Consider the following 26,080-nt stretch of genomic DNA (forward strand, 5'->3'; position numbering starts at 1 on the left):
CCCTGGCCTGTCTCTGGCTACAGGCCAAATAATTATAGCAACAAGGGCAATCTAAATTTAAACATGTATCTAGAACTCTGTTATCAATCCAACCCACTAGATATTTCACACACTAATGCAGCCTAGGGAACAGCTGTGCAGGATCCATTTTGCTCTTGCTGTTGCTAATAGTGTAACTATCCAATTAACACCAATTTTTGCACATAGCCCTTTCCTTGAAAATCCCTTCAACTATTAATCCAATGCTACTATTGAATTTGATTCCTTCACTTTTTTAAGTAGTGCATTCTCTCACTTTTTTTTTAAAGTTTACCTCATGTTGCCTCTTGTTCCACAAAGTAAATTGGTGTTCTCCGATTACTGGCTTTAACTGAAAAGTTTTCTTTGTTTACTTCATCAAAACTCCCAAGGGTAGAATTTTCCAGACCTAAGTTTGAGATTATTTATTAGTGTCACAAGTAGGCTTACAGTAATACTGCAATGAAGTTACTGTGAAAATCCCTTACTGGTGCCTGCACATTGAGGGAGAATTTAGCATGGCCAATGCACCTGGGAGAAAACCAGAGCACCCAGGGGAAACCCACGCAGACACAGGGAGAATGTGCAAACTCCACATGGACAGTGACACAAACTGGGAATCAAACCAGGGTCCCTGGTGCTGTGAGGTAGCAATGCCAACGATTGTGCTACAACCCCCCCCCCCCCAGTTCTCTGGCAGTTGGGCAGGCGAGCTGTACAAAATGCCATTGACTTCAGTGAGACTAGAAGATCATGCTGGCAGCTAATGGTGAGCTGCTCCCATTGTCAGAACACATGCTGCAAGGGGGGCTGGAAAATTCCTGGCCTCTGTGATTTTAAGCACCTCTATCAAATCTCCTCCCTCTCTGCTCCAAGGAGAACCACCCATATCCATTTCACTTAAGTCCTTCATCCCTGGTTACATTTCTGTAAATTTTTTCTGCATCCTCTTCATGGCCTCAACATTCTTCCTAAAGAGACTGGTCCAGAATTGAACCGTCTGAGATCTAACCAATTTTTTTTATTCTTTCATGGGATGTGGACATCATTGACACAGCCAGCATTTATTGTCCATCCCTGACTGTCCTTGAACTGAGTGTCTCACATGCCATTTCAGAGAGCATCTAAGAGAGCATTGCTGTGGGTCTGGAGTCACATATAAGCCTGACCAGAAAGCACAGCAGACTTCCTTCCCTAGAGGACATTATTTTAGAAAGGTTTAGCTAAGTTGCAATTCTACTCTTCCTAAATTAAAGTCAAAGGCTCCATGTGTCTTTTTTAAAGTCTTAACTTGTCCTTTCACCTTCAAAGGTTGTATATGTGCATCCCTAGCTGGGTCTGTCCTTTACTGCATTCTCTTTAGAATTATCATCTTAGTTTATGTTGCCTCTCTGCATCTTTCTTCTCAAAATGCACCACTTCACACCAATTTTCATATGTTGATGTCCTTCTTGAGTCTTACTATCTGCTTCATCGCTTATTATATTTTGTGTGTTTTGTGAAGTGAGAGCAAAGCAACATTTCAATAAGGAGATTGTGTGTTAGCGAGTAATTATTGCCATGAGTGAGAAATGGGTACAAGCCATAGTTTTAGCAGAAACAGTCCAACTTCTTACAAGGTTCAAACCAAAGATAAACTAGTTTAGTGATGCCATGCTGTCCAATTGTTGTCCTCTTGAAATGATTTCTCAGAATCATTTCCAGGAGTGCCCACATCTTAGTCCCTAGTGTCATGAATGCTACTCAGAAGACTCAGCTGAATCTGAGTTGCCTGATGATTAAGAATTATAAAATCATAGAATCCTACAGTGCAGAAGGAGGGCATTTGGTCCATCAAGTCTGCACTGACTCTCCAAAAGAGCACCTTACCCAGGCCCTATCCCTGCAACTCCATGTATTTATCCCACTAATCCTCCTCACCCACACATCTTGAGGCACTAAGGGGCAATTTAGCATGGAAATCCTGCACATCTTTGGACTGTGGGTGGAAATCAGAGCACTAAGAGAAAACCCACACAAACATGGAGAATGTGCAAATTCCACACACACACTAATCCAAGGCTGGAATCAAGAGTGAGGTCCCTGGCACTGAGACAGCAGTGCTAACTACTGTGTCAAGACCACAGAAGGAGGGATCTTATATATTTAAAGGCATTCATGATTGCTTTAAGAGCTGATCACATGTCTTGATGGTGATGTCATTAGAGTGTTGCAGAGGCTGCTCTTTCACTTTGTAATCTGTGCAGTTCAGAGACTATCTTGTTCAATAGGTCTGTTGTTAGTTTCAATCTACGTGTGCAATCCAAATCTTTCCTTTTTGCCAGGGACCTGGGTTCAATTTTTCTGGCACCAGTCTGATCCACATGGACCTCTCCAACCAATTGAGCCAGCCAACCTTCAAGGAGTCATAGTTGCTGTGGGAATGTACACTTTTAGATCAGACCTCATCAGGAGTACTGTGAAGTTTTATTGTCCCCTCATTTTAAAAAGGGTACAATTACATCAGAAGGTTCACTTGACTCATTCTTGGGATGAAGATCTTATTTTAAGAAGAAAGGGTGACCAGGTTGGGCCTATACCTGTTGGAGCTGAGAACTGGCCTCTCCAAGGGCTGGCCTGAAGATGAGAATTGGCCCGTGCATGATTCAGCCTACCAGACCATTGGACTTAGCACTGAAGGTTCAATTGACCTTGATTTGAGAAATGCTATGCAGAGCAATGTATGGTGATTGCAGGGACTGAAGCATCTGCAGCAGCATGGAGGCAAGTTGGGCCTTGGAGTAACTTTGAATGGGGGACAGATCTCAAAATTTGGGCAGGGCCCTGATACAACATGTGGGGTGGATGGGGATGGGGGATTGGGATGTGCAGGCCAAGGGCTGCAAGGAAGGGGTGGGGGGGGGGGGGGGGGGTCACAAGACCCCTGATCAGGCACTGCCATTGCTTTAGGGGAGGTTGATAGAATATTATATAACTGAAAATGTTACCCATGTCTACAATGTGTACACTTTCTTACTCCTTACAGAGCTCATTTCACTTGCACTTCCTCACTTCAGTCCATGTATTTATCTAGTAATAACCAGATCCAGAATTAATGAAGGGAATTATGGGATGTAATCCACCCAGCAACCAGGGAGAAAATGCCTCACAATAGCAGTAGCTCCCATTCAAAGGGGCTGATGAGATGCATCCTTTTTTCCAGTAACAAGATTAGCAGATGCCTGGTAAGATCAGATATGAATAACCCTATCATCAGAGAGTAGTTTACCAAGATGGTTGTGAGATCAGAAGAGGCATGAAGATATTCATTTCCAAGAATAAAGGAATGTAGGCAAGACAAATGGCCCAAAATACAGTGAGCCAGCAGGATAATTGGCAATTCCTGCAGAATCAGGGAGGCCAGTTTAGCATCTCATTGAAAGACCAGAGTACCTTGTTTAAGATGGATATTGTTTGGGGAAAGATATGGTTTAGAACAAGAGGTATTTTGAGATAAAACTGTGTGTATTTGCATTAGTCCGCTGTTTGTGCTTTATAGAATTATAGTCCTGTTCATATCTTTTCTTTCAATTACTAAATAGCTCTTAGTAATTGGTACACTACAACTGGGCTGCTTATTTTCACGAGTGGTTTCATGTGACCCCCTCACATCATTTCAAAAACAATATACACCACAACAAATCGGTGTCAAATGTTGAGATGTTCTTGCAGATAATACTTTCATGTCACAAGAGTGATCTTGAGAAGTAAGATTTGTACTCCAGGCCTGGAAATTATCTGCATTAACCACCCAGAATACTTAACAAAGGATAACGGTAGCCCCTCAGGACGCCTGAGCAAGAAGAGGTGAATTGAACTGGAAGGCCGAGTCTTTGAAGGTTCCTGGACTGGTAACGTCTTCATTATTGAGCACTAGGGGTGTGAGAAGGTAGTTGTTTACAAGGAGTGCAATACCAAGCACCATTATTTTGTGCAAAACGTTGGCAGATTTGACAGATTCAGAGGTGAGAATCACCAACTGAACTTGTTGAAGCAAAGCATCATCAGGCAGCAATCTCTCTTGAAGGCTGCATAACTAGAGTTATGAGACAGTATCCAAGGTTAATTGCTTGATGCAATAATCAAGTGAAGGAAGCAATTGGTCAGTGGGGAATTTATGAAAGACTGCTTGAGTCTGTTTATAGCTGTGGTATTTTCTGATAAACAGTCGGTGGTGGAGGGAACCAGCCTTTCACACCACAGCATTGACAAACCTAGCAGCCAATACTTAGAATTCTCTAATCACATGATTGAATGTCTTTGAGTTTTACAATCTATGTCCCGATGACAACAGATGATACAGCTGAACTTGCAATCTCTGCAACAGGAGTCACAAAAACCTTTGAAGTTTTTAAGGATGACCTCTGCCCATTGAAAGGATTGACAACAGAGCAAGACATCTTCACTGAAGTGCAGTGTACAAATGCTGTGGCCTGACAACTGATGGAGTTCCTTTGTGTTTGCCTAGCATTAATAGTTTTGTCAGTCTGATGCTCAAATCAGTGCCTTAGGGAGTCATCACACATCATTCATGAAGTTGTATGCAAAGACCCTTAAGAGGAGACATACAAGGGACAAGGTCCTCTCAACTGACAATTTCATACAGTGCAAAGGGCTTGATCAGACAGTTATGAACCTTCCTTGCAGATGCAGGCTCACTGCATAAGAGGTTTCGTTTACTTCAGCCAGGTGCACCAGCTAAGGAACGTGGCCACACAATTTGAAGGTGAAACTCCAAGGACCAGTTTGTCAACAGACTGCACGAGCATGTCCCTGTGTTCACTGAGAAGTTAGAACCACATCATAAACAATTGGCCAGGAAGAGAGCTGTCCAATTCACAACATTGTCATCAGCGCACGCGGAGGCAGTGAACCATGAGAAGTGTGCTGCACTGATTGGTGGCTTGAGAGTTAAATGCGAACACATGTTTGTGCTTTTCAGGAAGCACTTTGGAACTGATGCTGCTAATGTGTTTCAGATGGAGCTAACAGAGATGGGGATGACAGTGACCTGAAGGGTGCTTTTGCAGACCATAACCATCTTGACATTTTACAGGCATTATGTTCCCACTGAATCACCCACACCTGTTAAGATGTGCTGGTTGCATCATTGCAAGCAGCCTTTTTCATGAATAAAGAGTATCAAGTCAAAATCAAGATCACTGTTGACAAACAGACATCGACCTGGAATACTCTGCATCACCTAAAGTGTGCAGGTAGCAATAGTACTGCCAGATGGGATGGGGTTACTGAAATGTGGATGAAGTGGTAAATTAGTCCCCTCATGTCGACCTTACACACGAAGGTACGGATTTCTGTTGCTTGAGATAAATTTCAAATCATCTGATTGTTCCAATTTCTCCCAAACCTTGTGCATGGGGCCTCCTGCAAGTATGGAAAGAATGGGAATGTGGTCCCTCACATGAAGGGGATGGACAAGAATACTGAATTAGAATCGTTCCTGACAGATGGGAATCAGGTCTGGAATGAGTACATGGGACTTAGTAAGATAGAGGGTTGTAGGTAAGCCCAGTAGGTAGAGATATGTTCAGTGCAACTTGTAGGGTGAAGGGCCTGTTGTGCTGTAGTTTTTCTATGTTCTATATGTCAAGGTGTTACATCAAGTACATGAGAAGGCATTAACAGCTTGAGGTAGGGAAAACAAGGTCTGATGTCTCACTGAATCAGTAATCAAGCAATAGCAGTTGAGGCAATAAATTAGTCTTATCTGCAGTTTGTTTATAGAGATGCAGATTGGTATTGCTTGAAGTAACAAGATAAATTTCCATTCTTCTCAGCCCATTTCCTTTTCTTCCCAAGCACTATTTCATCTCCTTACCAAAAAAAATTTTTTTGTTTTTATTCCAATTCAATCAAATCAAGTCCAATTCAGAGTCTCAACAAGTTGAGACAATCCCAATCCAAACTAACAAGACACAGCTCTCACTTCCTGTCTTGGGCTCGATCTACATGATCCAAGCTAATTGGAGTAGGCATAGCTCCTCCTCCAAGGCTTGATCTTATTTGCATCTTAGCCAAAAGGCCAAGATGGCGCGTTTAAAAATTGCTTCAAATGAAGCCGAAACGTAACCTAATGACTTTAACCAAGTGCAGCATGTCGATACTACACTTGATCTTAGCTAAAAGGCTGAGAAGCGATACCAAAAAAACATTAGACAAGCCTGGTTTAGAAAAATGAGGGGCGATCTTATTGAAACATAGCAGATCCTGAGGGTACACAGGAAGGTGGATACTGAGAGGATGTTTCCTCTTGTGGGGAGACTATATATGATCCTAGACCAGGTATAAATTGATAAGATTAGGTCTGCTTCTAATCTTAATTCTTAGGGTGTATGTATATTCATATGTATCTCTGTTATCAATGTCACAATGTCACAATGCCACATAACTCAATTGATTTCGAGTGGTTGGACTTTGTGAAACTTCAAAGAGCCTGGCTGATTGACATTTTACTATCTTTCAGTCCTAACCTTTCATGGAGAAATCTATCAACGGAGCACATTTTTTCAAAGTTTTTGTTTAAAAGCACATCTAATTTTATACTGTGATGTTAATTGGTTCTAGAAAATAACAATGGGTCAGTTAGCACTGGGGGTATGCGGTATGGGTGGAATAACAGACTGGCATTGGTGGCATGAGGGGATCTTTTGAACTTGCCTTGTAAAAAGATCTCCTCAGGCATAGTATGATTCACAGTTCCTCTAAGGAGCCATGAGCCAGGAGTCTTTAAAAACCTGACCCACCTCAATGAAAATTGCAGGAGGAGGAGGTATCTGTCTCTGCAGTACAGTTGGCCAGGTTGTAAGTACCAGATGCAGGCTCCTGGCACGAAGCAGTCCACATCCTTTAAAGGCACACCCAAAAAACCAAGCAGCCCAAGAGTGGGGTCAGGAACCTCAGGAATCAGGATCCACACGCCGTTATTAAAAGGCTCCCGCGTCAACCCGACTGAAAATCCAGGCCATTGTTCCAGAACAAATGGTTTTCCTTTTAAGACTGAAAAGGAGAAATTTTTTTTCTCTCAGAAGTTTGTGAATCTTTGGAATTCTCTATTCAGAAAGTTGTGGAGCCAAAGTCATTGACTATATTCAAGGCTGAATTACAACAGATTCAAGGGTTATAGATAGATCAAGGGTTATAGATAGATCAAGGGTTATAGAAACTGAGGCCAACACACTACATTTTCAAGTAGTAGTTAGATGTAGCTCTTGGGGCTAAAGGGATCAGAAGGTATGCGGGGGAAAGCAGGAACAGGTTACTGAACTCGATGACCAGCTATGATCATAATGAATAGTACAGCAGGCTCAAAAGGTCAAATGGCCTCTTCCTGCTCCTATTTTCTATATTTCTATGATGTTGAGACCAATATCAGAGCAGCTTGGATCTTGAAGGATGCAGAAGTGTGAAGGGACCGAATGGCATACTCCTGCTCCTATTTCTTATGTTTGCATCCACAGCCTTATTGAACAAAAACCTAAATAAATTTTAAAAATCAGTGTTCTGTAATGTTTCAACAACTCCATCAACATTCTAAAGCAAATAATATACAAAAATATATACATGTCCTTTCTTCCTCCTTCGCAATCATATTTCCCAAGTGAAAGGGTGTGACTATTTCACTTTTTCTGTGCATTGTCATCTTTTCAGAGCTTTCTGGCCCATAGAGACCAATTACAAATTAGCCTTTGTTACTGAGCCCTCAGAGGGGCATGGGCATTGTTGGCATCCTTGAAAAACTGGTGCCGCTGTTATGTCCAAAGTAATTGCGTGTTTCTTATCATTGCCATAGCAGTTAGCACTGCTGCCTCACAATGCCAAGGGTCTGGGCTCGATTCCTGGTTTGGGTAACTGTATGTGCAGAGTCTGCATGTTCGTCCCACGTCTGTGTGGTTTCCTCCGGGTACTCCAGTTTCCTCCCACAGTCTGGAAGACATGCTGATTAGGTGCATTGGCCATACTAAATTCTCACTCAGTGTACTTGAACAGGCGCTGGAGTGTGGCAACTAGGGTATTTTCACAGTAACTTCATTGCAGTGTTAACGCAAGCCTATTTGTGATACTAGTAATAAACTTTAAACTTTAGGGAGCTAGCACTTTGATCCAGTAACCTTCTGCTGAAGCAAATTTGAGCTACAGATAGTGAATTATTGGACCCTGAACTATCAGTTTTTCCTAGTACTTCAAGTGTCTATACATGATTTATGTAGTGAGGAGTTTTCATTATGGACAATAGCTTTTTAAAAGATTTTAAAAATATATACTGTGATCTGTTTTCTGGTCCATATCTCAACTGCAGCAAAATACATTCATTTGAAATTTTATTTGTTGTTTGAGCTCAGGTAATAAGTTGAATGGTCACAAGTATGTGTTTCAGAGCACTACTATAACATTTCTAAGATGGGCAAAAGCAGTCACCAAGTCAAATAGTAAAGTTAAGAATCTTCAAATTTCTACAGCGGTCAGATTGATGTTACTTATGAATCTTTGATAACTAGTAGGAAACAAACTCAAAAGAATACTCCACACAAAATGTTTTTTTTTAATATATAAAAGTTTGCATTTTAAAACTTTCTAGATTAACCTGCTAAAGGCCATTTTTCCTTGGTGGTCTTTTACAACAGATTTGATTTTTTTCTCCTTTAAATTATTAACAAACAAAAGCCAGAGGTCAAGGCTCACAGTGCAGACCACCACAGTTAAGATGAAAAGCAACGATGAGGTTGATCAAGACGTAGAAGTTAGGCAATGTCAAAACAGAGTTTTATAAGTCTCTGGATTAAATGAGGAACGGAAGACAAAGAATGATAAGGAGTCCCACAGTTTTGAGGTCATGTGGAAGAATTAGAGTTGGAGATGACGTGATAAATGTTGATTTCAATATAATAAGGACGAAGAGTATACAGAATGACATATTTGGAATTTAGAAGGAATGAGAGGGGAAGACATTCAGAGGATCAACATCCGTAATGGAGTTGCTGCTCTTCCCTGCAGTGCTAGTCTCTCGCGCCCTCTTCTTAACATAAAGTAACTTGAGAAGGAAGCTCACTACATCTGTATCAACATCACATTAAAAACTCCCACAAGGTCAAACTTTAATAACTGGTACTGATAACAAAGTTGCACTTTACAATGACAAAACTGCAATCTCTACATAATCATTCTTCCTGTAAAAAAAAATTAGGTTAAATGCTGAGAAATTAGCTATTTGGGGAAATCATGTAATGTAACATTGCAGCTGGAAGAGGTTAAAGAAGAAAATGAAGGAAAACGCACTTTCTTTGTCTAATTCTGTGAGCCAACCCATCATGGAGAACATACTTCAGACTGACAGAAACTTTAAACAAATAACTTCATGAGAAGTAAAAGGAAACATACGCTCTGAAGTAAAGCATCCGCCATTAATTTCCTCGAGTGTTCTCCCAATTGGCCACTGCAGCAAAAGCCTGCGTACATGTCTATCCAGGACTTCCGCTGGTCAGGAGAACCCGGAGGAAATTCCTGGTGATAAATTTAATCCACCAAAAAGCAGCCATTTCTGCACTTTGCGCCTCATTCACTTCCTCTGCTCAAGGTCAGAAAAAAAAAGATACATTTAATGTGCAGATCTATATTTTTGTTTTTCTTTTTTCAAAAAAATGAAGAAATACAGAGTTCTGCAAAGTAAGTGACCTCATTCAGCTTCTTCACGTGGGCAGACAACAAACCAGTCTTTACTAGGTTCTAGGACGATTCAAGTGACAAATGTTCTTCTTTGAAAGCAACCCAGATTTTAAAACGTGTCCCATAGTTGATTATGGCTCAAAGCCTTAGCTCTCATTAGCTGATTCCATCTCCATTGGAACGGTCTCTGTATCGGTGGTGTGTTGATCATCTGATTGAAGCACTGCAGATATGTATGGAGCACTGCAAGAGTAAAACACACAACCTCAATTTCAATTCTACACGATGTTAAACTCATTGGAACATGCCAGAATCTTCCACACTTAATCGCTTCATAAATCTAGCATCTTGTAGGAGGAATAAGCACTTGTGCTTATTTATTTTCAATAAATTATAATTTTAAAAAATTGATTACGAAAACATTATCAATGATAAAATGGGTGGATTTATCAGTGGTGAGCTGCTGATCTATACAAAATAGGGGTGTTTATGATTTGATCTTCAGTATGTTAGTTACTCTCAACCTGGAAGGCAGCAACAGGGCACAACAATAAGTTTCCTTTGAGTCACGTGAGGTGGAGGAAAGGAAATCAGTTAGACTGCCCAAATATTAATTACTATTGACTGACTGACCCTAATTCTAACAGGGTTAGACTGGGTAAATTTAGAAAGAATGTGCCTGATGGTGGCAGACTCCAGAACTTAGGGGTCATAGTTTGAGGATAGGGGGTAAATCTTTTGGAACTGAGGCGAGGAGAAATTTCTTTACCCAGAGGTGGTGAATGTGTGGAATTCACTATCACAGAATATAATTGACATTGTGTGATTTCAAGAAGAAATTAGATACAGCTCTTGGGGCTAAAGGGATCAAGGGATATGGGGTGAAGAGGGGAAATCGGGATATTGAATTCGATGATCAGCCATGATTATAATGAATTGGCAGAGCAGGCTTGAAGGGCCGAACAGCGTACTCTTGCTTCTAGTTTCTACGACTTATGCTGACCAGTATCTCAAACAGTTGAGACAGCTACCAACATCAACTTTGGGTCTCTTCCTCTGCAAGCATTTTCCTCGGCAGATAGGTTTGTAGCAGATGCCTGTCTCTAGTTTGAGAGGGCATTATCTCTACGATTCACATAATTCCCTTTGCATGAGTAGGTTTAGAAGAAACTTGAGGAATGGGAAAAAAAGTGACAAGAAGCAAATGAAAGTTACAGATTAAAAGTCAAGACTGAAAACAAAACAAAGGATTGGCCCATTTAAAATCCAATACAATCCAAACTAACACCATTTATTAAAAGGTTGGCAACGCATGAATTGCTTAGCAAACTGGTGATATAGTTTGATGCAAATCAACTGGTGATAATCTTGTGCCTTTTCATGCATGAAAGAAAATTGGGAAATGAAATGCAACACGAGACAAACTGGAAGAAACAGGTTACTGACAAAAAGTAAATACAAAATTATTTAAATCCAGAATCTGCCAAATATAACCAGAGAAAGTGTAGAAAAAAGTACAATCACTTGTCAAATAATTGTTTACTACATCTGATCAAGTGAATTTACCTACCTAAATGGGGTTAGTGCATTCTGGAAATAACTCACCTGAAGCATTATGAAACACCTCAACCGCATAAAAAGGCAGTTAATACAATTAAAGACATTTCTGGCTCAATCAGATGGAAGCAATCAGCTCCAGTGAAGGGAGGCAAATGTACCGGTTCAATCAGAAACACCCTTCTGAAGTTCGACACCCACCCCTTAGTTCCAGTGGCCTCCGGACTCCCTCCCAAGACCCTGATCGTACCGCCCTCAGGCCTTCCCAACCTTCCCTACACTGGGACCCCATGAATTTCCCTGGGCCTCCAGTGTCCTCAAGCAATTCTTTTTCTGTCCATTGAACCCCTGTTGCTGCCAGAACAGGAGAGTTGCTGCCCAATCAGATTGGCCAGCAGCTCTCTGAGGTGGGGACTTCCTCCTGAATGAGCTGCGGCAGGCCCGCCTGCACGCACCTAATGCGCATGAGAGTGTGAAACGGCAGCGGAACATTCTGAATCGGCAGCAATGTGTTCCCGATAAACTCCTTGGAAAGTGGCAAGATTCTGCCATCTGAAAAATTCAGGCCATGGTGGCATGGAAGATTATTTCAGTTACACAAATACCAACACTGAAGACATGTTTAATGCATTTTTAATTAGGGAGGGAAATCATGTAGATTTAATTAATTGAGGGGAAATAATAAGTGGTATTATCGATAGATTATTAATCCAGAAACTCAGCTAATGCTCTGGGGATCGAATCCCGCCACGGCAGATGGTGGAATTTGGATTCAATAAAAATAATGTCTGGAATTAAGAATCTACTGATGCCAATGAAACACATTGTCGATTGTTGGAAAAACCCATCTGGTTCACTAACGTCCTTTAGGGAAGGAAATCTGCCGTCCTTACCTGGTCTGGCCTCCACGTGACTCCAAAAGCTACAGCAATGTGGTTGACTCTCAACTGCCCTCAGGCAAATAGGGATGGGCAATAAATGCTGGTCAGATAGTGACGCCCATGCCTGAAGAATTGTTGCTCAGCACCAGTAACAAGTTTCACATTATATAAAACAAAAATAGTAAATACATGTTCAATTGTATAACTAATTTTCACAAAGAAAAAATAACTGCGTGTGGGGATCAGTGAAATTTCATTTCTGATCGTGGGACCTTGCCCATTTCCCCACAACAATGACTATATTTAAAACACTCCATTGGCTGTAAAGTACTTTGCATCTCCTGAGGTGTTATAGAAATTCAGTAAAGGGCTCCTTCAGTTACACTTTCTACATTGTTTTGACACCTAAATCCTTAACCTAATTCTAGCAATATCTCAAAAGATCTTCTGCCCAACAAGGCTTATTTTGAACACTTTCTGATGCATGTTCTATATTAGGCTCATACCTCAACTGGTACGGATTTGCCTTTCAGGCTCCTCTGCAAAAGCGGAAATTGATATAGATCTTTGGGCTCCATTGAAATGGTCTATATTCTGTACTGACTTGAACAAAAGAATGAAAAAAACATAGTATTTGTTTGCATCAGTGCCACATCCTCAAAAAAGATGTCCCAACAAATTTTGTAACTCATTAACTACTTTTGAAGTGCAGTCATTGCTATGCAGGGAAATGTACCAGAACATTTTGTGCACAAGGACTCAGATAGCAAATGAAATGAACAACCAGTTAATTTGTTTTTGGCAGTGGTGATGTTTTTTGCATGGGGATCGTTGGCCAAAACACGGTGAGAACTCTTCAAGTAATGCTACGGGATGGTTTGTGTCATCAAACAGAACAGTTTCAAAAGCATAATACTCCCTCACTACTCTAATGGTTAGCCTAGGTTGTGGGCTCAAGTCCACAATGAGACTTGGTTCTACATACATCCAGCACAAAGTTTGATATTTACCAACTAAGCTGAGCTGACTGGAACTGCGCATGGTTCACGCGCAATGCAGTGTCAAGGGTGCGGGTGAATCATTTGCTGTTGCTTATTCAGAACACTCACCTATTCGGTTTGCCAACCAATATTTCCTCAGCATTCTTCTCCTTCTCTGTCTGTGACTGATCCTGTTCTTGGTTTTCTGGAAGTATTTCATTCTTCTGGTTCTCTGGAAGTATTTCATTCTTCTGAGATGCTGTCTCTCCATTTACTGCGGTAGAGGAATCTGCAGATTGTTTGTCAGGGAAAACAGAACAGATCAATTGCAGATTTTTTTCCCCCAAATGCACCTAAATTATCAATAATTTAACAGATATCATCTTGGGTGTCCACATATTCAGCTATTCTCTTTTAGAGCAAACAGCCAGCAGGTTAGTTAACCACAGTCGGCAACAAAGTAAGGTCTGATCTGTCCTTGAAATAAATAGTGACTTTCCAGTATTGCATGTTGGGGGGAGGGTGAGCTGTGAGGAGGATGCAGAGATACTTCAGCGTGGTTTGGACAAGCTGAGTGTTATTCACTTTGGTATCAATAATAGGAAGACAGATTATTATTTAAGTGGGTGTAAACTGAAAGAGGTGGATACTCAGCAAGACCTTGGTGTCATTGTGCATCAGTCGCTGAAACTAATACAAAAGTAGAGCAGGCAGTAAAGAAGGCAAATGATATGTTGGCCTTCATAGTGAGAGGATTTGAGTACAGGAATAGGAATGTTTTACTGCAATTGCATAGGGTATTGCTGAGGTTACACCTTGAGTTTTGGTGTCCTTATCTGAGAAAGGATGTCCTTGCTCCAGAAGGAGTACAGCAAAGGTTTATCAGGCTAATTCCTGTGATGGTAGGTCTGTTAAATGAAGACAGACCAAGTCATTTGGGGTTGTTTTCATTGGCGTTCAGAAGAGTGAGAGAGGATCTCACAGAAACTTATAAAATTCTAACCGGTTAAACAGGGTAGATTCAGAAAGAATGTTACGATGGTGATGAGTCCAGAACTAGGGGTCATAGTTTGAGGATAAGGGCTAAACTATTAGAACTGCAATGAGGAGAATTTTTTCACCCAGAAAGTGCTGAATGTATGGAATTCACTACTACAGAAAGTAGTTGAGACCAAGACATTGTATGATTTCAAGAAGAAATAAGATACAGCTTTTGGAGCTAAAGGGATCAAGGGATATGGGGTTAAAGGGGGATCAGGACATTGAATTCTATGATCAGCCATGATCATACTGAATGGCAGAGCAGGCTCAAAGGGTCAAATGGCCTACTCTTGCTTTTAGTTTCTATCACCCTCTCCTTCCAAAGCCCAACTACACTGCTCCAATTTTTGGTGACCAGATAACACACAAACGTGAGGACTTTGACCAGTGAGACTCAGTGCCAAATCAAAGAATACAATTTTACCACTGAGCAAAGATACAAACTTTTAAAATTCCATTTACAATGAATTGCAATCCATGCCTAAATTAAGAATGACTGCCAGAACATTAATGAATCATACTAGTTAATGGCTGTAAGTGATATGGTGAGCCCCAACAAGTTGTATTTATATGGAGCTTTCAACATAAAAATATCTCCCCAAAACATATAAAGAGACAGAGAAATAAACACTAAGAGGTTAGATGGGTAATGGACATCATTGAAGCCAGCTGTAGTCTGCACCACTGTATCCCACCTAAAGAATGCTCACCAGAATCCTGCTTCTCCTTCATGCTGTTCTCAGCTTCTTTATCTTCCTCTTTGGTTTTGTTATTTTGCTGCTGCTCCTGGTCTGAAGGAGTCTTCTTCAGTGTACTATTGCCAGAATCATCTCCTCCCATAAACATGGACTTTAAATGACTGTAGATCTCACCCGCTTTTGCCATAACTTCCTGACTGGCTTTATAGCGGCGTATCTAGAAAACATTGCCAACAATACGTAGACACATGAGTTATAACAGTCTTACGTATGAAGGACAACATTTCATGTACTTCTTAGGGTAGTCTCAGAGTTCTCACTGAGGAGATGGGGAATAGTGCAGGACAACACCTCCCAATTCTCAGAACACTCCTTTCAGCACTCAGCTTCATTCTTTGACTGTTCAAACAGTTTGGGTGAATTCAGGAAAAAAATTTACAAGGGAGAACTCTGAACAAAAGTGAAGTGTAATTTCTTGCTGTGGCTTCATATAGGTTCTTTAATTCAGTTACTCAGAAGGAATTTTTTAAAAAGGTTAGAATTTTGTCTCAAGTTTAAATTTAAAGCTGATTTGTCAAATGTTACATCAGTTGCTTCTAGCCCTTGAGGGAGGATCCAAATTACTTTGTTATTTGCTCGGTTATTTGCATAATTATCACTTACTTTTTAAATGTAATCAATAGCTATTCAAATCCAGGAATTTCCACTAACCATTTACAGGACTTCAGCTGTATCGGTTGGAGGAAGTCAATTTTGAATTTCCAAGTGAAATAGTTCAGACTAACAAAGCTCCCAAAGTGATTTATGAAATGTAAGAAAAACATTGCCTGTAAAAGTTAATCAGCAAAATTATTCGGTTAGCACTGAGATGGTGTGACATTAATGTACCTTTAAGAACTTTTTTTAAAAAAATCACGTTCTCTGCAGTTGTAATCAGTTATTTATTCTCACTGTTGCCAGGCCATCTGCTAGAACTCCTTTTATTGCTACTTCAATGGCTTAAATGGAGTTTTGTTTATTATTACGTTGGGATCTTTTATGCATTCTGAGAGAGAAGATTGACTGACAAGTCAAAGTCAGGTAGTTCCTCCCCAGGGAAAGATATAAGGATTCATTTTTAGTTTGGAAGAGAGAGTGGCCATCAGATTGGAAAGCAGTGTCTTTTTTTCCCTCTCTCTCCCCACCTCGTATGCTGGCTAACTGTGAGCAAGGTTCTTTGTCCTCCCTGGAGTGGAAAATCTGCTGTTGGTGGTTAGCTTGCCAAGAGTCTCTCCCTGGTGTTTTGGGAAGCTGTTTTGACTCCAAGCTTGTCTGCGTGTGCCAAGAGAATTGTAGCATTCACCCAAAAGACTAACTTCCAGTGTCAGGTGCTATATTAAACTTGTGGCAACGGTTCTGTTTATGGGATTTGTTTTGCTGGAACTGTGTTTAGCTGCTAAGGTTTATATAATATCATGTTTGTTATTTTCTTGTTTGAATTGGTAAAAGTTATTGCTAATTTTCTTTCTATACACATTACCTGTATACTTAAATAAACTTTGTTTGATGAAAGCTCGTTAGTGGGTCAGTTGAATTATACCTCAAGCGAAAAATCTCATGCTCACCCTAGCCAAATTCAAAGTGCAAAACTTATGATCCAGGCAGGTTTCATGAAACACTTTGGAGTTTCTCACCAAATTATAACAATGGCAATCTTTTGCGTTGAACAAGAATGTCTTGTAATCTTACGATTGTATAGACCTGTGCTAAATCTTCAAAACAAATCCTTTCCAACACCATTTACTTCCAGTTTCTCAACAGAATCAGCTCTTACCCCATCCAACGCAGAAACACTTTGGAATATTGTCACTTCTAGATTTGACTTTTCTACTGAGCCCTTTACTGTCCTTCCATCCTCCCAAAACTCTAACTCGCTCAAAACTGGGCCCACTAATTTACACTGGCTCACAGTCTTTAAATGCATTACATTCAAATTCCTTACTTGCATTTATAAATCTCTTCAAGGTTTTGTCCACTCCAGTTCTGCAATTTTCTCCAATGCTGCAGCTCTTATCAAATACTCCAACCATCTGGTGATTCCCAACACTGTTGTAAGTACGTAAACCTCTCTGCCACATTACCGTGCAAAGAACCACAAGCTTGCCCAGCTTTCAGTCATTTAAGTCTCTCCTTTCTGGCTCACCTTCTGTTTTCTTATTACTTATTTCTTAAACACTTTGAAACATTTTCTGTGTTAAGGTGCTATACAAATACAAGTTGTTTTCCTCGATTAGAGTTACTTTAAAGGATTTTTCTCTCTCACTTCATAGATATTTTACTTTATTTGTTACATTCATAATTTACTGAACTGTTAAATATTTCATTGTTCAGTACAATTCTCAGTGGTATGGCTCAAGATAAAACCTCTATTCACGCTCAAATAGTAAGTACATGTACGATATCACCCAGCTATCTTCAACACTTTAATCACATGCACAGTTATTTTATAGAAATGAATAACATATATATGACATAGTCATATCTCTTATGTTGTGCCATTTTACATACAACTTACATGTCAAGCACAGTCCAGTATGATTTTTGAAAACAAACCTAGGCTGTTGGCCAGGACATTGGGAAATATAATGATATGGGATCATTTACAGCCATCTGTGACACTCCAAAAGCCACACAAGATTCCACTTCAGTTTTTCAACTGAACAGCAGCATCTCTAATTAACTGTGCAAAACACTCCTGCGTATCAGATTGGAATGTCAGCAAAGAGTACTGCTCGGGTCCCAGAACTTTAAGGCCACAATCATTTACAGCCAACCCACACCGTTTGCGACTCCCTCTGTTACGAATTTGTTTACCCGCACAGAAGTATATGTAGACCTGATGGTGGTTAACGATTCACCCAACTGAGATTTAATATTTAAAACTTCTCACCTAAACATATGTTGGTCCTGAAATAAATAAAAAACTAAATTTAGAGGCCATGAAAAAGTGATTGTTCAGTGTTGAGTTATCACATAGAAAATGTGCACTGCGCATGGTTTGTTGTGATTTACAGGATACAGTTAACTCCCAACCAGTATTTTGCAGTTCAGGTACAGTACAACTCTTTACTAAAATTTAGCAAGTCAGCACCAAGCCTCAGGAATGGCTTGACACTTGAACAACAAGTCACAACTTTAGATAGGCTGAAAAATATTGCAAATGCCACAAAGGAATAGTTTGTCAATTAATCCACAATCAGGTGCATTAGATAGTCTGAAGGAAAAATAAGGGATAGTGTTAGCGTTTCTGGTAGTGGTACTGCTAGGTTAACTTTTGTGAGCAGAAAAGGAAATGGAGAATTGTTCAACAATTGATAGAGCACCAACATCAAAAGGAAACCCCAGTTAATGGTCTAGTTATGTGAAACAAACCACTTGAATTGTACCAGCAGGTAAAAAGTAGTAAAGAAGATAGTGCTGGTGTTACCAGTGATGATGAAGGTGGTGTGAAAGTGCCTCTGCTTCGACTTTGAATGGGTTCTCAGCCAGCACAGGATGGTTTGATCATTTTAAAAGGCGTTTTGACCTGCATAATGTGAAGTTGGTGGGGAGGCTGTTTCAGCTGACCGTGCAGCTAGCTGCAGGATAGTTTTCCAAGGTGCTGCAAGAATACATTGAGGAGAGCGGCTACCAGGCAGACAGAGCAAGTCTTCAACAGAGACAAACCTGGCCTGTTCTGGAAGATGATGCTAATAAGTATCTACATTTTGAAAAAAGGTGGCAGCTCCTGGTTTTGCAGCAACAAGGGACAGGTTGCTGCTTCTACAATGCACTAATGTGACTGTCTTTAAATGTAAATCAATGCTGGTTTATAGATCCCGTGAATCCTCGAACTTTTAAAGGGTAAAATAAATCTTATCTGCTGGTCTTTTGGAAGGGTTACAGCAGCAGTCTTTGAAGACTAGTTTGCTAATTGCTTTCTGCTGGAGGTTGGTGCTTATCTTTCAAGGTCCGTTTAATCCTCAATCATGCACCGGCGTCTGCACTCTCTCACATACAGCCATCCAGCTGTTGACATTTTACTTTTACCCCCAAATATGACCTAATTTATCCAACCAATGGACCAGGCAATATCTGCCTCATTCAAGGCTTACTACACATGAAGTTTCAGCCACATCCTTCATATGATGGAAACAGACCCTTCAACACAATCCATCATTGCTGGAAGCAATTCAACATCCTCTTAACAACAGACATACTTACAGACTCCTAGGATGAATTTAGAGCTTCAATCATAAATGCCTGCTGGAAAAAAGTTTGACCTGAGGATGTGATTTATTTCATAGAGTTCCCCAATGATGCTGAGCCATAAAAAAATTGCGGTGCAGAAAAAGGGCATTCGATCCACTGCACTAGTCAGTCAAAACGAAAAGTGAAAAAACAAAACTAGCCACTCATTTTAATCCCATTTTCCAGCATCATAGCCTTGCAGGTTATAGCCGTTCAGATACAGATCCAGGTACTACTTAAATGACTTGAGTGTTTCAACCTCAATCACCAACTTAGGCAGTGATTTCCAGATGCCCAGCACCCTCTGAGTGAAAGGTTTTTCCTCACATTCCCTCTCATCCTTCTACCAGTCACTTTAAATCTATGCTCCCTGGTAACTGACCCCTCAATTAGGGGAAATGAGTCTTTCCTGTCTACTCTATCAAGACCCCTCACAACTTAGGTCTCCCCTCAGCCTCCTCTGTTATGAGGTTTAGGTGTGCAGATCAACAACAACCTGTCCTGGTCTCCCCATGCTGATCCTACAGTTAAAGAAGCCCATCAACACCTCTACTTTCTCAGAAGACAAAGAAAATTTGGCATGTCTGCTACGATTCTCATTAACTTTTACAGATGCACCATAGAAAGCATTCTTTCTGATCATATCACAGCTTGGAATGGCTCCTGCTCTGCCCAAGACCGCAAGGAACTACAAAAGGTCGTGAATGTAGCCCAATCCATCACGCAAACCAGCCAGTGCAATTAAGGACCCCACGCACCCTGGACATTCTCTCTTCCACCTTCTTCCTTCGGGAAAAGATACAAAAGTCTGAGGTCATGTACCAACTGACGTGACTCAAGAACAGCTTCTTCCCTGCTCCTGTCAGACTTTTGAATGGACTTACCTTGCATTAAGTTAATCTTTCTCTACACCCTAGCTATGACTACAACACTACGTTCTGCACTCTCTCGTTTCCTTCTCTATGAACGGTTTGTTTTGTCTGTATAGCGTGCAAGAAAAAATACTTTTCACTGTATGTTAATTCATGCGACAATAATAAATCAAAAATCAAAATCAAATCAAATATAAGGAAAATAACCATAGCCAATCCAAACATCAGGATGGCCAGGATTATTGACTTGGCAAACAATTTGGAGGGGAGGGGTGTGAAGAACTGACTACAGATGAGTTGCTTTGATCTCATCAAGAGGAACTGTCTACAGAGGAGTTGTTGAACTGATGAAATTAAATGAATCTAAACAGGAGCAGGGAGGAGACTCTGTTTCCAACTATCATTGTAAATGTCATAAGATCAGCGGAAGATGTGAAAAAAATAGATGGCAGATCATGACAAAAGCATGGAAAGTACTACTGTCCTTGTAGAGACATTGACATTGTTATTTCTCCTTACCAATAGCTTCACAAAATTGAAAAGCAAGAGGCAAAGCAGTCAGTAATATCATTCTTTTCATCCACATCAATGCCTGCATCAATCATGTCACCCACTCCCTCTACCTCCACTCGAGTATCTGTACTGTACACAAATGTAATGTAACTTAACAATACCATAATTGATAAGTCCGATATTGCTCTCATTTTCTTGGTTGTCAAACAATTTCTGCAGTAAAATTGTCATGAATTTACTCAAAAATGTAGTTTTTGATGTTCTCGTTTGTTTAAAAACGTCAAATTTTGGGATAGCTGGAACCTAACTAATTCACTCCCATTATTGAACATATTCAATTTCACACTTTGCAAAATTCCACAGGAAGTAACCCCAATGAATGGCGGGACTTGACTGTAACTCAAAGACAAGCTATCAACTAAACTCAGCTGACAGGATTCAAAGTGGCTTCAATTTTGTTTCTACAGAAAGTATATCAGAGTTTAATCATAGTACCATCACTCACTCCCGAGCTACATTTAATGTAAGTGCAATTTTGCACCTGCTGTGTAATTGGTCTGAAGGAAATATTGGATTTTTAAGTAATATTCCCACATTAATTTTACAAAATCACACTACATTGACTACTCATTGTTGGTGAGTGGAATACACGTCAACATATCAGGTATTTTTGGTCGCATTTGCACCAAGAAAAATGTGGATTAGCACATTTAGGTAGCTTATTTGGATTTAGTTTCCAGAGGTTACTTAGACCCAGAGTTGAAGGAGGAGGTCTTGCATTCTAGCGCTACATTACTGTCATTCAGTCATATATCTGTTATCGGTTACTGCTTAAAAATAAGGGGTCACTATTTAACACAGGGATGAGAAGAAACTTTTTATTTCAGAGGATCATGAGTTTTTGGAACTCTCTTTCTCAAAAGGCAGTGGAAGCAATCTTTAAACATTTTTAAGGCAGAGGTAGATAGATTCTTATAAGCAAGGAAGTGAAAGGTTATTGGGGATAGATGGCAATGGGTAGTTGAGGTTACAATTATATCAGCCATGATCTCATTGAATGACAATGCAGGTTCAAGGGGAAGTGTTGTCTACTCCTGCTCCTAATTGGTATGTTCACATATATTAAATAATCACAGATACAAAACAGGATCTAATATTATGATACTACTAAGAGCATAGCTGATAGTAAAAAGCAGGGTATTCCAAATCTCAGAGGGAAACTTGAAACATCTGCTCTCAACTGTATTTTGTAAATTTTGGCGTAAAATGAAGAAAGATAGGAAAATCAGAGGACGGTGGCCCAGATGTCTTTCTGATGCTTTCAAAAACAAAATGTTTATTAAACAATGTAATACATAAACAATAAAGTTAACTAGAAATACACTTTACAAACTTAATGGCTATACACTGTTTCCCTAAATTTACCCAGTTCCAAATCCCTTATTTCCCCTAACTTCAGAGCAAATCCTCCCCAAACAACATCCTATAAGTTTTGAAAAAAAAGCAGACAAAATCCAGCAATAGTTACCACACCAGGCATTTTGTCTTTGAGGATTACTTCTGATGTAGGGCAGAACAACTCATTATCCAAATAAGCTTTTCTACAGACAGATCTTGCTGGGAGTTCATGCAGCTACCCCTGCTATGGGCTGAGTTCTCAAAACAGCCAACTTGCATAGGTTAAAATTGCTCCTGATTTATCATTTTCCTTTTGATCTTCCCTTACCTGAGCTAACCTCCTCAGAAGCCACACTTAGTTATCTTTATTTCATGAGTCCATATTTAGAATGTAATTGTAAAATTCACACCTTGTCTGCTTTGAACTTCTAACTATTGCTTTAACCTCTTGACAGTCTATTCTTGTTACCAAATTGTCTTAGGTAAACTTCTGTTTACAGGATTGCTAAACTTATCAGTATATAAAAAGCACTAGTTCCATCAATCAAACACAGCTATCTCTGCGTCACTGGGGCAATCTTGAGCGTGCGTTCACTGACGAGATTACAATTTCCAATTTTTGCCACCAATCACTAGCAAGGTAATCAGGTTCACATCTATAATGGGCGTGAACCTGATTTTAATAAATTTAAACATAATTAAAGACCACCCCTCGTCAGCACATATTTCCCCCAGGCATATTTTCAAATGTTGCCGACGTGATTAGAACAGGGGCACCCAGACGTGAACCTGCTGTGGGGATCGTCCACCTCCTCTACACCACCGCCCCCCCTTCCCTTCTCCCCCCCCCAAAGGTGTAAAGGTCAGTAAACCCCCCCACCCCAGGGGTGTAAAGTTAAGTGCAGCTCCCAGGGAAAAAGGACATGGTCAGGCAGTGTCCCGGAACTGCCCCCAGGCACAGGCTGGCATTGCCAGGTTGCATCATGTTGATATTTTGGAATGTATTAAATTACTTCATAAGTGTATTTTATAAAGATCATTGTTCACTTTAGCCAAAGGCAGACTGCCACAAAGTATGATGGTAAAGGGCATTCGCACAGAACCACATTCTAATGGAATAATGAAACCTTGGAAATATGTATGTTTTATCAGCAGAGTTTCTAATGGTGGAACACTCAGGGCAACTTTATGAATAGCTTTGATCACTGTCCAGATAAGATGGATGCATGCCCAGATGCATGATAATGTGTTAGTCTGACTTGACAATGACCTGGAGGGAAATTTGTGGGAATGTCAACTTTGAACTTAGTGGCCAGGCTTCCGGTTCCTAAAGGATACAGGATGTTGAATTAGCCAAAATGGAAAAACACATCCAATTTTATTGACAAATGAAATACCTTTATGCCAGAAGATGAGGTGCAATTGGCTGGAGTATATGACAGGTATTATTGTTAATTTACGTATATTGAGGATGATTGATTCAAAACTAATGAAAGGTGGATGGATCTAATTCTAAAGTGTATAATTGATCTATCTTGAACTGTATATGCCAGGACTTACTGGAGATGTCTGGCTCCCCCCAGGACTCTTGGATAATTTCTCCCCATGATCCTTTGTCAAATGAAGTTACATCTAACTGAGACACTGGCTTTCATGAGTCTTTATTGTCTAAAGTTTCGGCAATACCTGGCTCACCTCGCAAACCCTAAAATATCTGTTTTTTATTTCAGTGACAATTCTGTGTGTTCAAATTAATTACGTGAGGTAGGAACAGTCCACAATGTGGTTCTGCACATGATGGTGCCATTCTACACAAGACTTCTTGGCATCCACATATTTTGCAATTACTTAATTAAAAAAAACTGCAACCATAAGAGACATTTTTTTTTCCTGGGCTGAGCAAACTATACTCCATTCCCTTTACCAGAAAGCACCCCGGTTTTGCTTACAGACTCACAGCTCAGGCTGAGAACTAAGTAGTCGTGCTACAACCATCTCACTCCATCAAAATCTTATCCCCTACTCATTATCTTATAAACTTCCAAAATCAAGCTGTCCATCTTAAATGTAAGGCAGCAATGTTTTCACAGAATTCATAGAATCATACAGTGCAGAAAGAGGCCATTCTGCCTACTGAGTCTGCACTGACAACAATCCCACCCAGGCCCTATTTCCATATTCCTACATATTTACCCACTAATCCCTCTAACCAATGACACTAGAGAACCTAAGAGATAATTTAGAAAGGCCAATCAGCTTAGCCTGCACATCTTTGGACTGTGGGAGGAAACCGGGGCACCCGGAGGAAACCCACGCAGACATGAGGAGAATGTACAAACTCCACACAGACAGTGACCCGAGCCAAGATTTGAACCCAGGTCCCTGGAGCTGTGAAGCAGCAGTGCTAACCACTGTGCTACCATGCTGCGTTGGAGACACTATTGTACAAGTAGCTCACCATTACTCTAGAACATTGAGATGGAATCAAAAAATTAAATCAAATACATCAGCAATGCCAAGCACTACAAATAAAGCTATTTGATTAGTTAGCCTAAGCTTTCAAACAATTTAATACAAATTATGACAGACTGACCTGAATTAGGATCAAGTACTATAGACATCAATAGAAAGCACAGTAAACAAACATACCTTTTTTAATGTTGCAACGAGATCACTGTGTTTCTGCAAGAGTTGTGTAGTGACTTGCAGTGTTCGCAATTCTTCAAGTGCCTCCACACACTTCTTGACATCCTACAAAACACCAGCCATTAAAGCATTTGGCAAAAGTCCAGCTTCTGTATATTGTTTGCTTAGCTTTCAATTACTTTTCAGTGGAATCTTTGCATTCCTCCAAGATCCGAAGAAATAAGAGCAGGATTAAACCATTCAGGTCATTGAATCCGCTCCCTCTTTAAGTCACATCATCTGATGGTGGCCTTATGTCCACTTTCCCAACCTGTCCTTTGTAATCCTCAACTCCCTTGTCAAGCAAAAATCTTTCTATCTCAGTTATAAATGTATTCCATCACTAGAGAGAATAAATTCCATCTCCATCTGAAAACAGGGACATCTTATTTTTAAACTGCATCTTCTGGTTCTCGATGTCCCCACTGGAGGAAACATCCTCTTAGCATCTACTCTATCTTTGTTGGGAGTCATGAAACGGTTCCTTAAACTGAAAATCTAATGTGTTATAATCACTCTTACCTAGAGGATCGTTTACTAAGAGGTTATTAATTAATCCTGTTTCATTATCCATTACCATGTCTAAAATAGCCTGGTAGGTTTCAGATCATTTTGTTCTAAAAAAAACTATCCCGAATACACTCCATGAACTTATTCTCTAGGCTACCTTTGCCAATTTGATTCATCCAATCTAGCTGAAGATTAAGATCTCTCATGATTGTTATCTTACAGGCACTTCTCATTTCTTGATTCAAAATCCACTTTTGTCCAAATGCTAAGCATCACAAGCTGTTATGCATCTCTAGATTTGAAGATTGTCAACTTCCTTGACATTTTTTATTCTGTTCTTTTCTCATACAACTGTACTTAGCAATAGTAATTGGATGATATTTACTACTATTTCCTAAGCAAGACTAGCCATGCCTGTGACTTTTAGATACACAAAACCAGAACAATGGTGCCATCCAGTGACTTGCTATAAACAGTGTATCTGAATGGCCTGAACATCAAAACTTTCACATCCAATAGTTAAGTCATTTCTTCATTTCTCAATCTCCTCCAAGAAAATAATTGCCTTCTTTCCACGTAACAATGAATAGTGCAGTAGCAATGTTCGATGTTACATTTCACTTGCACAGCTTCAAAGCTATTTCCTACCTAATTTTCATTTCTATGTTGTAAGTTCTGTATTTAATAAGGTGAATGATACTAGTTCCACAGAAATGGTGCAGGAGGGAGGTGTCAGTGGTGATGGAGGAGTCACCACAGTGCTGAAGCACAAATCTTGTCTTTATGCATCAGGAACTTGCTCTCTGCAAATTTTGGGTTTGCACTATACAATATAGTGCCTTGAGATCAGCATTTTGCAGTATACTCCACTGGGTTCACTTCTGTGTAATTGGATCACCACTGAACATGCATGCGAATGGGATACAGCAATCTTGCGT

General features: G+C 40.1%; 1 protein-coding gene and 1 non-coding gene across 2 annotated transcripts in view; both read right to left on the reverse strand.

Moving 5' to 3' along the window:
• Window positions 1–6,025: 6,025 nt before the first annotated feature.
• LOC145358945 (U2 spliceosomal RNA) lies at window positions 6,026–6,217 on the reverse strand. The gene has a single exon (XR_013889535.1). It is a non-coding gene; the product is annotated as a U2 spliceosomal RNA (small nuclear RNA).
• Window positions 6,218–8,599: 2,382 nt separating this feature from the next.
• The window catches only part of hdgfl2 (HDGF like 2), a 59,273-nt gene continuing 41,792 nt past the window's right edge, over window positions 8,600–26,080 (reverse strand). The window contains exons 13-16 of the mRNA XM_080212818.1: window positions 24,597–24,698; window positions 14,908–15,112; window positions 13,286–13,445; window positions 8,600–9,981 (exon numbers count right to left, since the gene is read on the reverse strand). Coding sequence (XP_080068944.1) covers window positions 9,885–9,981; window positions 13,286–13,445; window positions 14,908–15,112; window positions 24,597–24,698 — 564 coding nt within the window. The 3' untranslated portion in view covers window positions 8,600–9,884. The remainder of the gene's footprint in view (window positions 9,982–13,285; window positions 13,446–14,907; window positions 15,113–24,596; window positions 24,699–26,080) is intronic.

Source organism: Carcharhinus amblyrhynchos, chromosome 26 (assembly GCF_965287045.1).
Source record: "Carcharhinus amblyrhynchos chromosome 26, sCarAmb.v2.hapA, whole genome shotgun sequence".
In the NCBI taxonomy this organism is placed as follows: domain Eukaryota; kingdom Metazoa; phylum Chordata; class Chondrichthyes; order Carcharhiniformes; family Carcharhinidae; genus Carcharhinus; species Carcharhinus amblyrhynchos.